At 41.2% G+C, this 12,948-nt stretch overlaps 1 protein-coding gene across 1 annotated transcript in view; it reads right to left on the bottom strand.

Annotated features, from left to right (window-relative positions):
- Positions 1 to 7,597, bottom strand: part of LOC127571345 (chemokine-like protein TAFA-1) — a 261,394-nt gene extending 253,797 nt beyond the window's left edge. Inside the window, exons 1-2 of the mRNA XM_052017634.1 lie at positions 7,517 to 7,597; positions 6,463 to 6,583 (exon numbers count right to left, since the gene is read on the bottom strand). Of these exons, the coding sequence (XP_051873594.1) occupies positions 6,463 to 6,583; positions 7,517 to 7,522 (127 nt within the window). The 5' untranslated portion in view covers positions 7,523 to 7,597. The remainder of the gene's footprint in view (positions 1 to 6,462; positions 6,584 to 7,516) is intronic.
- Between the last annotated feature and the right edge of the window lie 5,351 nt (positions 7,598 to 12,948).

Raw genomic sequence — 12,948 nt, 5'->3', positions numbered from 1 at the left:
CATGATTTATTAATTTAAAATTCTAACATTTCAATGATTGTTAATGTACACATTAAATTCTGCTAAAACATTTAAAATAGTTGAAAGTGGTAAACAAATAGCAAGTTTGTTCATGCTCATTCTCTGTAATTGACTTAAAGAACATGAGAGGAGACATTCCTGGGTTTCCACAAGCCAGTCATAGCTCTGAGATGTTTTGTACAAATGGTTTTACTTGATCTACATTAAAATGTGTGCCCTCTAAGCCGGACGTTTGAGAAGAGGTTTGTGATAAAAACTGTGGACAGTACCAAGAAAAGTTGATGTGATTGATCAATAGCAAGGGATCTATTCACTATCATTTTCCTGGGATTCAAATCTCATTCAAGATTGCCCCTTTTTAAAAATAATCAGATATATCAATACCTTTTCTACTTATTTGCCTTTTTACGAACACACTAGATAGTCCTTGCCCAATTTTGTTAAAGCTGTTCCCTTTATGAAATATCCCCAATGTGATGTTGTAATATCATATACTCACATTATAAAACATACAATAAGTTATTTATTATAGTGATTCTTTAGGAATGCTGAGTATTAAAAACAAAAAATGTTTATGCCTTTGAGAATTTAATTTTCTTTGAGATCAACACCAGATAGCACCACGTGGCAAGATTTCAGTATCTGCCTTATACCTCCATTACCTCTCTCTAGCATCTCTCTCCATACCAGGTTTCTCTCTCTCTCTCTGATGCAAAGCATACAAGGCGCTGAGTACAGAATGGGATCGCAAGTGTAATATTACTAGGTCACCTTTCCCATGACCGGATGCTATTCTAAATATTGTACAAAGCAGGTGTTGAAATAATCACCAGCTAATAATTGGCAGAGAAAAGGTCCAATGTTAAGACAGACAGTAGCTGGTAACATTTCAATGCACAAGTATAGACTAAAGAGTAGAACATGTTCAAATGATTAACTGCTTCCAAAAGACCACATTTAATCCATACTTATATGTATTGTCTCTAATTAGGTGCAAGAGCTGAAGAAAAGATTAAATAAAACTTTCAAGAAGATAAAACTGAAGTTTCCCTTCAATTCTCAAAAGGTAACCAACACTTCATTTAACATAATCCACCTTTGACTAGTTATATTCTGTAAGACAATGTTTTCTTGCTCCCAGAACACAGGAACTATCATATTTCAGGTCTAGGCATTGTAACCTATGAGTATAAACCATTATATACTCCACATATAATCATTATTGCCATTTAATATTTGGGGTTTTAAAATAATTCTTTTAGTACATTTCAACTACATTGAATCTCTTGAATTGACAGCAGCAAACTCTAATGCAGAATGATGAAATGTTCCAATCCTGAATGAAACTGGTAGGATGCAGCCCATCAGAGAACAGAAGCTACAGCTCATTGAATTTTCCTCCTCTTACAAGCTTGAAAGTATTGTGTGACCAATGTAACTGTAACAGCTATATATTGCAAAAAATTTCTTGCTGCATTCCCTTTTCAATCTCATAACCAAAATTATTATGCTGAAAAGGTTATATGATGTTCCTCATCATGATATTTTACACTGCATCATTTCAATCTGCCAGAACATCTGCTTTGTTGATATGCTGGCTACATTTTCCAACATTTTAGGCAGGTGAATTAGTAATGATGTTTATTATATGAGCAGATTTTTGGAAATAATATGCCTGAGACTACATCACTCGCACATTATTCAGTTGGCTGTGCCTGTTGCGTGGGTAACTATGATCACTTGTGGACATTATTAACTATTATTTAACAACATCATTCATGAAACTAGCTGTCATATTCTGCTTCCATAATATATGCATTATCTGTCAGACATTTAAACAAAATCTAATTAAGAAATAAATGATCAAGGTAAAAAGCAATGAAGGACATGAAATGTTTATAAATTTTCCAACATATTTGATTTACAAGCAGAAAGCCACTTAAAGTAAAAAAACACAACTCAAGGTTCCTTATCTTTGTTTTATTACGAAAAGCATTTTGTGCAGAAGCAAATAGAACCAATTGTTCCAGGCGAACAGCTTGTGTGGTACTGCTTACAAAACATCTTCTAAAGACATGTTAATGATCCAGACCATTACTACCTTTCACCATGGTCATTGAAAATCAGCTTGATGGGAATAGCAACATCTTAGTTTATTGACATTCATACATATATTAAACCTTTAAAAAGTATAGATAATTTTTTTGTGTTCTCCTTCAAAATAAAATGTGAAAATGCAGCTGATAAAGATGACTTTCACGACTGAGACACCAGAAATTAGCTTCAACCAAGTTATCTGTCTAAACAAAAAGTCTTTTATATTTATGGATGCCAGTATTGGAAGGAGAATATTACAGTCTGCAGAGGGACATGATATTCACACGGAGACATTGAAGAACTTTTGTGAATTGGTCCACATACATTTTCCTGCTATCCTCACTCATTTCATCATGTTGCTTTTGTTACATCCAGACACAATTAATGCATTGCTCTCCAGGCCGACCTGCCATTTTCCACTCTCCATAAACATGAGTACATTCAAACTCTGCTGCCCACATTATTACTCAAATCAAATATTCCATTACCTCTAAACACCCTGACCTACATTGGCTCCTGTTCACCAAGCCTCTATATAAAAATTTAAATTTTCACTGTTGTGTTCACCACCCTATGGTCTTGTCATGCCTATTGCTGCAATTTCTCCAGCCTTACATCTTCCTACAGTCTTGGCTTGTCCATCCCCAACTTCCTTTGACACCCCACTCCCCCCAGCCACCACACCCTTCTGCTTTCAGATGTATCAATCTGAAATACTGGAATTCCCTCTTAAATTTCTTTTAAAGCCATATGATTCTCTTCTCTCCTGGTGTAATTGTATAATTGGCAAAAACTTGTTTTGAAATATTAATCCACTGTGCCAGAATCCATAAAACCTGCAGGTCTAAACTCTGATTTGATAAACCCAAATTGGAAGACATGAATAACATCCTATTGAAAATACTCTATACTCTAGAGTGTTTACATGACTGCAAGGTAATACATTCTTTGATGATATGATAATAATATCAGAAACTACAACGGAAAAACTGAATAGTTAAAATTATCAACTAAAAGTTGGATTTGAAATCGTTCCAGAATACCTTTTATTTTTACTATATGCAGTAAACATTTGGGCTCAATGTGGATGATGTATGATGAAATCCATAATGAAAACTTAACAATTATAGTTTAATCGCTGCAAATCTATTGAGGACATAAACAGCAGTTAATTACTGCTGACAAGTTGGACAGTATTTGCATTATCCACTACAACATGTAGGTTATAGTGCGTGACAAGGCTAAAAAACACCCCGGGGAGTTAAACTGTTATTTGCAATGAGAGTGAAACAGGAATGACTTATCAACATAATCTCAACCCTATGATTATATTATGCTATTACAACATATTATACTCTGTGCTATTCCATTCATGTGGTCCTAATGGAGCTTTTGGGAATTAGATCATTACACCTTCAAAGTTTATATTTTAATTTCTTTGGTTCCAGTTGTTTGAACCACAGTGGCATAAATTGTTACGTTATATTTGTTAGTGAATCAGCACTTCTATATGCAGTACGTAGAAGTACAAAGAATCACAGCAGTTAAAATATAGAAACAGAAACATATTGTTTATTCTCCACATTAATCCCAAGTGACTGCCCTATACCCATATCGTTCTGTTCCATTTTCCAAGTCACTTCTTTGACATATTAAATGTTGACTTGGTCTTCACTTCAGTTATTAACTCCGGTGGTGCATTTCAACAGTCTTACAACCTTGGGTAAAAAAAAGCAAAATTCGACCACTTCTCAACTCTAAACACAAGGAGCGAATACAAAATTATGAACCAAAGAGCTCATTTGATTTTGACTGTATCTGCTTTATTTTAAATGCTGGTTCAACTAATTCCCTGACCAGACCCATCCCACCCTCCAGTGAGCGAAATGGAAGAGTGTCCGTCGTTCTGATTCAGACACAGCAATAGATTGGAAAGTCAGTCGACCCCATTTGCCCCATTAACCAGAAAACGGGCAAGTTGCGAGCTGGACGACTCGGCTGCAGCCCCCTGATACTAAAGTTGGTCAAAGTCACTCCAGAAAATAGTGCATCACTTGATTTTATGATATTAAACCTTTTCAAGCTCTAAGTCACACTAATGACGCTTCCACAACACCCTGGCAGGAAGTCTCACTCAATGTGAAGTGTATTTTGATGTTCACTGACCGATTGTGATGGACATTTTGACATCAGCAGAAACGTTGGTTGTAAAACTGCCAGACTAGCTGAGGGTGGCGCACAATTAAAAAAAAGACGGGGGGTGTCCTTAATAGGAAACAATGCAGAATTTTCTACTGTGAAAGTCACTGGGATGAAGTAACGCTGTATGTGATTTGGGGTGCGGCATGGTGGGAGAACGGGTGATGAAAGTATTTCGTGGAAACTTATAATACATTGCTGGTACCAATGTTCTGCACTGCTGCCCCCTCTCTCATCCCTCGCACCACCCCCTCTCTCCCTCCCGAGTTACAAGCAGTAGGTAACCCGGCGTAAAATGACCGAATGCCAGTTTTTAAATGTCGCAGTTTACCCTGAAGTTTATCAATGAGGATGCCTTTTTTTTGACTTGGGAAGAAGAGGGCATTCGTTTCCAGGCTTGATATGGAGTATTCGTAAATCCATCTTATTCTACCGATTCCCTTTGTTCATCGATTATCCGTGTGAAAGGGGATTGTAACCCTGACATTTGCAATTTAGAAGATAAGTGAACGTGAACCTCCTGAAATTTCCTGAGAGATAATTTGAACTGTACTGGCAGCGGTAACTCTTCAAAGAGTATATTCGTGGGCTGTCTACTTCCATCCAGATGACCCGAGTTGCAATGTGCTCTGGTATATACACATTGGAATCATTTTGTTACAACCTGTCCCTGTCAATTGCTTTGCCAGTTTTGTTTTTGTTTAAGTTCTTATGGAATTGCTATTACTGTGAAAATATTACCCATGACTCATTAATCCTGCAGGAGCCGCGCATGGTTAAAGTGCTTGTTTCCTAGCCTTCATCTTACTTTACACTCGTTTCTACAGTTATTCGGTGATTGCTGTGTTCAGTCATCATTTCTGCGCCAAATAAAGGGCGACGAGACCTCATAAAACTGCAAAGCTTCGCTAATCGAGTAACCAATTATGTCCACGGCTAAATCCCCTGTATAAACTTTCTCGCCCCTGTGATGACAGGCGCTGTCAATCCAAACCAACCCTGCACCGAAAGTCGACAACATTCATTCGGCGGATTGATAAGATTTGTATTTGCTCCACTTTGCCGTGCATATTGCTTCACTATTGGAAACAGCATCGGTTGTAGTTATAATGTGCTAAGATCCACTTGCTACTTCCAAATCAGTCAATAAAACCCATCACAAATACAATGCCGACCTTTATAAATAATTTAAATACGGCTCTTTATTCGCGGGCTTTGTCCCAGAGGTAGTGGGGGGCTTATCTGCTGGAGCGCGGCACCACCCGAGGATCAGTGAGCACCGTGCACCGCTGTGTGAAATGCAACGGGAGCTTCTTCCTCGGAGGGTCTTGCGTCCGTGGCCGGACCCTATCCCGTGCATGACCCTAGCGTTTACTCCGCCCCCGGTAAGTTAACTGCAGAAGCTGAGCTGGGTTACCACCGCTCGGCTGCTTGCCCCTTTCTGTCGCGGTGGAAGGCGATTTGAATGGGATGGGCGCCACGTCAGTTTCCGCTCATTTGTCAGTGTAGTGGATTATATCTTGAGAGATTGGAAGGGGCTGCTTGGGCTTTGGATGTCATCAATCTTGGTAATTCTTGGTGCAGAACGGCTCCCTGCCGGAGGTTCGCGGGAGGGAGGGCAGAGCAGCGATGCTTTGAGCGCGGTGCTGTGTTTAGACATGTGTCATTTTCACCGGTGAGCTCCCCTTGACCTGCCTCCAGCCCGCCCCCGTTACACGGGGTCCTCGTACCCCCAAATACAGCCGTGGCCGGGCACATCATTGCCCTCCCAGCCTGCTCGTTCTTCCCACCGGTGTTACACTACCACCATCAACACGCCCCGCACCTCGTCCACACCACCCCCCCCCCCCCCCAATATCTTGCCCGCCGTCGCCCTTGAGTCACTCGCACCCGTCCGCTGTCCCGTCCGGCGAGACTCACAGCCCGTCCTCAAACCAACGTCTCCGCACCAAACTCATCATACGCCAGTTTCCTGGAATTACAAAATACTGGATGGCTCCAATCCGACACCTGCCCCCCTTCCCCTCCCCTCCTTCCATTTCAATGCCAAGTAGGAAAAAAAATCGGGTTGGATGTAACCGTTGCCTGAACGGAGCGGGGACTCGGGTCCCCCGCTACCTGCACACACAGTGCACGTCTCCTTACCTGGGCGGTGCAGATAAAGTTGCTCAAGTGTTGGCGGAAGAGCTCCATGACTGAACACCAAGACGCAGGCTGTTATCCAGATGTACAGGAGCACAGACATTGTCGACACCATCGCGACTCTCTGCGAAGCAGGAAGCATTAAATAAACTTACACCGCCTTCAGCCCTGGGAAACTGCATCACCCAACAAACTACATGCTTTGTGTTTAGAAGCTGTAGATGACACCCCTTGCATATCAGTCCGAGCCAGACACCCAGAGCGACCCCGAGTATAATCCCGCTCGATGGTTCAACGAGCAACTGCCGAGAAAGTTTCAAGGGAAGGAGGGGGTGGGGGAGGTGGTCATGTGCTCGCTTCTCGCTGGCTGGTAAACTGATTTAAAAAAAATCTGCCAGCCCTGCTCCAGAATCACTGAACTCCTACGCTGTTTAATCCTGAGTAACGTGTTTCCTCCTCGCCTCTGGGTAACAGACGAGCGTGTGGGAATGTCGATTCCTTATCGCTGCCTTTCCCAAGAAAACTGCAACAGAGCAACTGCTTACCAGAAAACACTTGCCGTTCCCATGTCCCAACCAGAAACATCTCCGGGAGACATGGGCCGTCACTTTGCTCGTCTCCCTACAAACTCCATGTTATTAAGAAGGGCGAATACAAGTCATCCGAAAGACACTATTAGCCCCGCGGGAAGTCACTGCCGTCTCGTTTTTTTTGCTTCTGTTTTAACAATTCTCTGACGGATAGTCTTGTCAGAAAGATTTCCAGAGCTGCTTGGCCAGGGGACCAGCAGCGAACACCGCTCAGATACCGGGGAGAGCGAGTCAGGACTATCAGAGTGAGCACGGTGGCGGTGGCTGGTGGCGGTTCCGTGGGGGGGGGGGGGGGGGGGGAAGGTGTGGAAAACCCGTGTTCAGCGGAGCCGCAGTCTCACTCCTGCCTCTCGCCGTCACTCCCCATCTTCAAAGTCGTGCTCCCTCTCTGCTCTTCCCTCAGCCGACCCTGCCCTGGCCGTAACAAAGAATCAGCCCGGCCGAGAAGCATCCCCAGCCGAAATAACCTGCATTCACTGGGCGTTGAGTCGAGAAATGAGCTGGCAGTGCATTGCATCCTGAGAGCAAGCCACCTACTGAGAAGTTTCGAACCCGTCCCCGGTAACACGGGGCCATCTGTCAGTCATATTGGGAAGGGGAGTGAACCCGTGAATCTCATGCCAAAGTTGACAGAGAAGCACCCTCAGTGTGTGACGGCGCCACGAACACAAGTTTAACGCGTGACCATGTCGCGGGTCGATTTATTTTGGAGATTGCAGATGCTGGAATCTAGACCAACAAACAATCTGCTGGAGGAACTCAGCGAGTCGAGCAGCATCGGTGGGGCGGTGAAAAGAATTGTCCCGAAACGTCGACAGGTTCTTCCCCCACTACAGATGCTGCTCGACCCAGTGAGTTCCTCCAGCAGTTTGGCTTTTTTTGGGTGGGTGGGTGGGGGGGGGGCGGCGAGGTCAATTTATTTATTGACTTTTAATTAAGGACTGCTTTGGTATAAAATGAATGGAGTGACTCCCCACGTCGGCTGTTCCGATCTTTCCTCTAACCCTCTCTTGGCAATTATTTGAGCGACTTGAGCCGATCCCCGAGGGTTCCGGACCTCTCTCGGGGTGATTCCTATGCCCCTTGCTCCGGCCTTTTCACTGTTCCACCACTCGCTTCTTACCTGCCACAGTCGGGACGGAGGGAGGGGAGAGCGCTGGCCGCCGCGGGGAGAGGGCTCATCGGGGAGAGGGGGCGATTTCCTCCGTCACGGTCACGACCATTGCCTCGCTACAGTGGACTGCGCACCGTGAACTTCCACAGGCAGCCCAGAGCGGACTGTATCCATAGAGCGCCGGCAACAGACAAGGAATGGCTGTCCCTACCCCTGTCAAGGACGCCAGCTGCATCCCGCTCCCTCTCACTTCCCAGTCATGCCTCTCGATGCATTTCACTTGAGAAAGTCGATATAATGTCCCAGCGCGTTAATTCATTATTTAAAAGCGACCAGAGGAGGAGGCAAACAAATACAGAACAGCAAGCTGGCCTTTTCTTTCCCCCGCCTGCCTGTCACCTGTATCCAAAAGGAAAGCCGCTTGCACTGCCCTTGGGCTCCCCTCGCATCCACCACTGTTTGAATTTCATGCATCTTTCTTCATTGGAAGTAGCACTGCCTCTTAAAGCGAGACTGTCTGCTGAAACCAGAGATTACTCCGGTTATCAATTACCAGATTTTCCCGCCAGTAATGTGCGCATTTTCCCCATTGTGGGATTTCATTCTGAACGTAAACCAACAGGTGACCCACCCTGGAGTTGCCTGATAGTCCTCACAGATTTGACCTACACTCCGTTGATAAATGAGTGTGCAGCAGTTAAAACTATTCACAGCATTGTGACTACACAGAAATAACATTATATCTTAAAAAAAACTTACACGTGCACCCGGCTGTCGAGGTACAGGCTCTCTAACATTTAGTAATTTAACTTTTACTTAACACTGCTTTCTACCAATTCCAGAGACTCGCTGCACTCTTTATAATGCACAGCTATTCCGACGGTGAAACACATGGGATTGTTACATGTCCCTAAATGACCCAGAAATATTGTCTGTATGCCAACAACGGAGAGTTGTGCAGTAATTCATCCCAAAACCCAGAAGCATTATACCGTGTGAGTGGACTAGATCGTACAATCGGGTGTGCATGCCCTCCGCAACATCGACTGCAGGCAGCTTTAGGGTTGCGGAATTATATTTCGACTTCGCACTTGCATCCTGTTATAGGCTCTTTGAAACAAAATATCAATGTTTCCATTAAGACATTGTATTTATACACCGCCAGAATCGCTAGGGAAATGTGGGAACATTGACTTTCAATTGTTCTCCAATACATTGCACTCGTACACTCAATAGTTTGATGTTCAGTTGGAATGTCAAACGTTACTTATAAAATCAACAATTTAAGATTAATCTGAGCTGCTATCTATTCATCATCACTTATTGTATTCCTCATAGATTTTTATTTACTGGTGCAAAAAGTCTAAAGAACAAAGTAAGCTTCTCAAGAAAAAAGATTTGGTAAGACTTTTGTGTTCATTAACCAAGAGTGGCGGGCTACACCCTGCGTTAAGAAAATGTACAATTATAATTCCGACAAGTAAATGTTCCTTTATCAAACATTGAAAGTTTGTGAACGAGGAACAAATCCCTTCCTTTCTCCACGAGCAAAGCAGCGAGGACTTCAGCACACATTTCAGAGAGTAGGGAAGTAGGATGGGGCTTGTTAAGATACCGCCAATAGTCTTCAAGTATAGCAATAGGCACAATAATGAAAGGCACGTTTATATGAACGCTTTCTCTTGTGCGAGGGTAGGCAATCTAAAGAGTCAATAACCAATTAATAATCAAGTGATTCTTATTGTATGCGAGGCCTAACGCAATGGTTTTGTACATATAAACATCTATTTAATGAACCATATTCTCGATGTCTTGCTCTCCAGCCTCGCATATAAACGTAAACATCGCCTAGACAGTGAATGAAACAAATAGGATATATTAAAAAGGTAATATGGAGGTGGAGTAGTTAAGTAATCATGCCAGTTTCTCAATCACCGTTGCACTTCAACGCTGTGTAGTTTTCGCTTGCCACATTACAGAAAAGGATATTGCGTCCATTGAAAGGATACAGAAGTGAACAAACCGAATGATTAAAATGATTGGACAAGGGTCAGTTCTATAAAATGGGCATGTTTTGTTTGAAAAAGAGAAGATTGAGAGGTGAGTTCATTTAAAGATTCTGATATAGATCATGAAAGGGCGATTCACCTTGTGCAGAACAGTAGAAGAACACCAGAGATGTAATATGATCTGGGCGCTTAAACAGATACATTTACAACTAATCTAATGGTAAATCTAGAGAAAAGGGGAAGCAAATAGTATTGATTCATTCAAATGTAATTTGGATTTTTTTCAGATAATAGTATTTTGGGCTATAATATAATTTAGGACATATAGTAAATTTAGCAAATTAAGAGGAACAAGTGACTTTGAAGCTTTGGTTCCCAAAAGGTTCCCCTACTAGGAAGTTCCTCATCCCATGTCAGAGTGTCTTGTATACTAATTGATAGCGATTGATAATCATAATCAACCAACAACACCATTGTGTTACATGGCTAACAGGATGAAAGAAATGGAACCAGAATTTAAGTATTCTTTTCATGTGGGATTTCTCATTTTCCCATTGCAATCAAAATGCATTTTTATAAAAGTCTAATAAAGATAATATTAAAACATATTTGCTGATCCCAATAAATGTTTATCAAAAAGAAACAAGATTTCTATTGAGAGCTCACAGCTTTTGTTCCCATAAATGAGTAAAATCATTCTGTAACATAGGACTAACTTCAGTTGGATTTGGTCTGACACCTGAGGTCCCCTTTCGCCCACACTTAGTGTGGAGGTGCTGGTTGAGCTGACCCATTGCAATGAGAAAACATTCGGTGATGGACAGCAGGGCCTGACTCGTGACAAGGCACATCGGAGTGTAATGATGAGGTTCCACTCCCAGAGCACCCTGCTCCTTTGACAGGAGGCAATGGAGGGGCAGAATTTTGTCTTCTGCCAAAGCTCTTCTTTAATTTTTTTAAAGTATTTTTAATATCCAAAGGCATGAAATCTATTAAGATTTAATTATAGAACATAATTAAATCACAAAATAAGAAAACAATAAAATAAGGGGAAAAAGTTTTTACATTTATCCTCCCAATCTCTGGGCCTAGAATTTCCCTTCAAATGACTGGTGCGGATGGTGTCGAATGGGGCGAGGTGGATTTCCCAACATAACGTTCCATGTGGAGTCCAGTGATGGAGCAAAGTGACAAATGTGCCAGAATCTGTTACACCAGCACATCTCAGACTTACAGTGCATCCACAAAAGTCTGGGGATTGCTTACTTGGGAGAAGCTGAATACCAAGGCTTCCCTTTAGAACAGTCAGCATAATTTTACCTATTATATTCTACAATGTTATCAGTATATATCAAATATGTGCTTCCTAAGTTGTTTAAAGCTTACATCTTCCAACCAATTCAAAACAGAACTGATTTCAAGAAAAGTAATCCTGAATGTAATATCTTTATTGTGTTAAATAATCATCTTTGACACATACTATGACTTAAGAGGCTGTATCCATAAACATGGAATTCAAACTATAGTATTAATTGGAATGGCAATAGATTTCACCATTTTGCAGTTCATTATAAGGAACTTATTAATACTAATGAGCCATAATCTAATAGAATGTCATTCATTTATGAAAGTCAATGTATAATGAGACTGTTTGCTGTCATTATTATGCATTATAAACCGTAAATATTAATTGCAATGCAACCTTTGAAAAATGAATGAGAGAAATGAAAATTGCTTTTTTTTTTAAAAAAACAGCATGCACACTAGTAAGTCATTCACATAAAGCTTTGGGGCATCTGAAACCATGAGGTGAAAGGGGTGTCATTGCAAGTAAATTGGTAAAACTGCCATGAAGGAAGCTATTAAACATGATTCAATGACAACATGGGAAAATGTACTGGCACCAAACTACCTTATTTCTTGTTTTATCACTAGACTACAGTTGTAGCCCCAAGCCACCATAGAACATATTGTTGAGATCAGTCAGCGTAATGAATTTTTGTATAATTATAATCTGTCAGATATAAAGTAGTTGGTGCAAGTAACTAACACATGATAGATGATAGAATTGAAAAATTAATATTGACAGTTCAGATTTTGCAGCTCAGTAGGGATAACACACAAACAATAAGGTATGAATGTATGTTACGTTTTCAACATAAGAACATGTGTTTTGTTTTCTATTGTGAAATCATAAAGGAAAGCATTTTCTTTGTTTACACCTGATCCATGGTGCATTACAATAAATGTGTACGAGCTAATCTATATAATTTGCTTCATTTTCTCTTACTGTTGATTTCTTTAAAAGCCTTTGGATTTATACTATTAGCACTTTACATATCAAAGGTATTGAGCATGCAACAATATACAAATGGAAAATGGAGGCACATCAATCAATATTTATCTACAATGTACTCAACATGTGTGTGCCAGATAGCATTGGTCAAAATAAACAAAGATACAAATAATTCTCTCACATTGATTAAATTAGGATGACAACTATACCATAGAATGTTTTGCAAAAATAATAGTGCATGTGTGTGTTTATCCAGAGTAAGGATAATCACCATTCTCTTTCATCTTGGATAATGGTGAGGAGACTCTTTTTAAAATTAAAACAATGAATTTGTTGGCATTTATAGTGTGGCAAGATTTTATGGAATTATTGTAGGTATTAAAAGTTGATCAGTACTCCTCTGGTCACATGGCCTGTTTATCTTTCTTCTCTAGATATTGACTGGCCTTCATCTTGAAAGTATCCAGGGCTGAGATTGGA

This window comes from Pristis pectinata, chromosome 6 (assembly GCF_009764475.1).
Source record: "Pristis pectinata isolate sPriPec2 chromosome 6, sPriPec2.1.pri, whole genome shotgun sequence".
NCBI classification, from domain to species: domain Eukaryota; kingdom Metazoa; phylum Chordata; class Chondrichthyes; order Rhinopristiformes; family Pristidae; genus Pristis; species Pristis pectinata.
The sequence above is the reverse complement of the archived record's forward strand: the minus strand, read 5'-3'. Positions and strand labels throughout refer to the sequence as shown.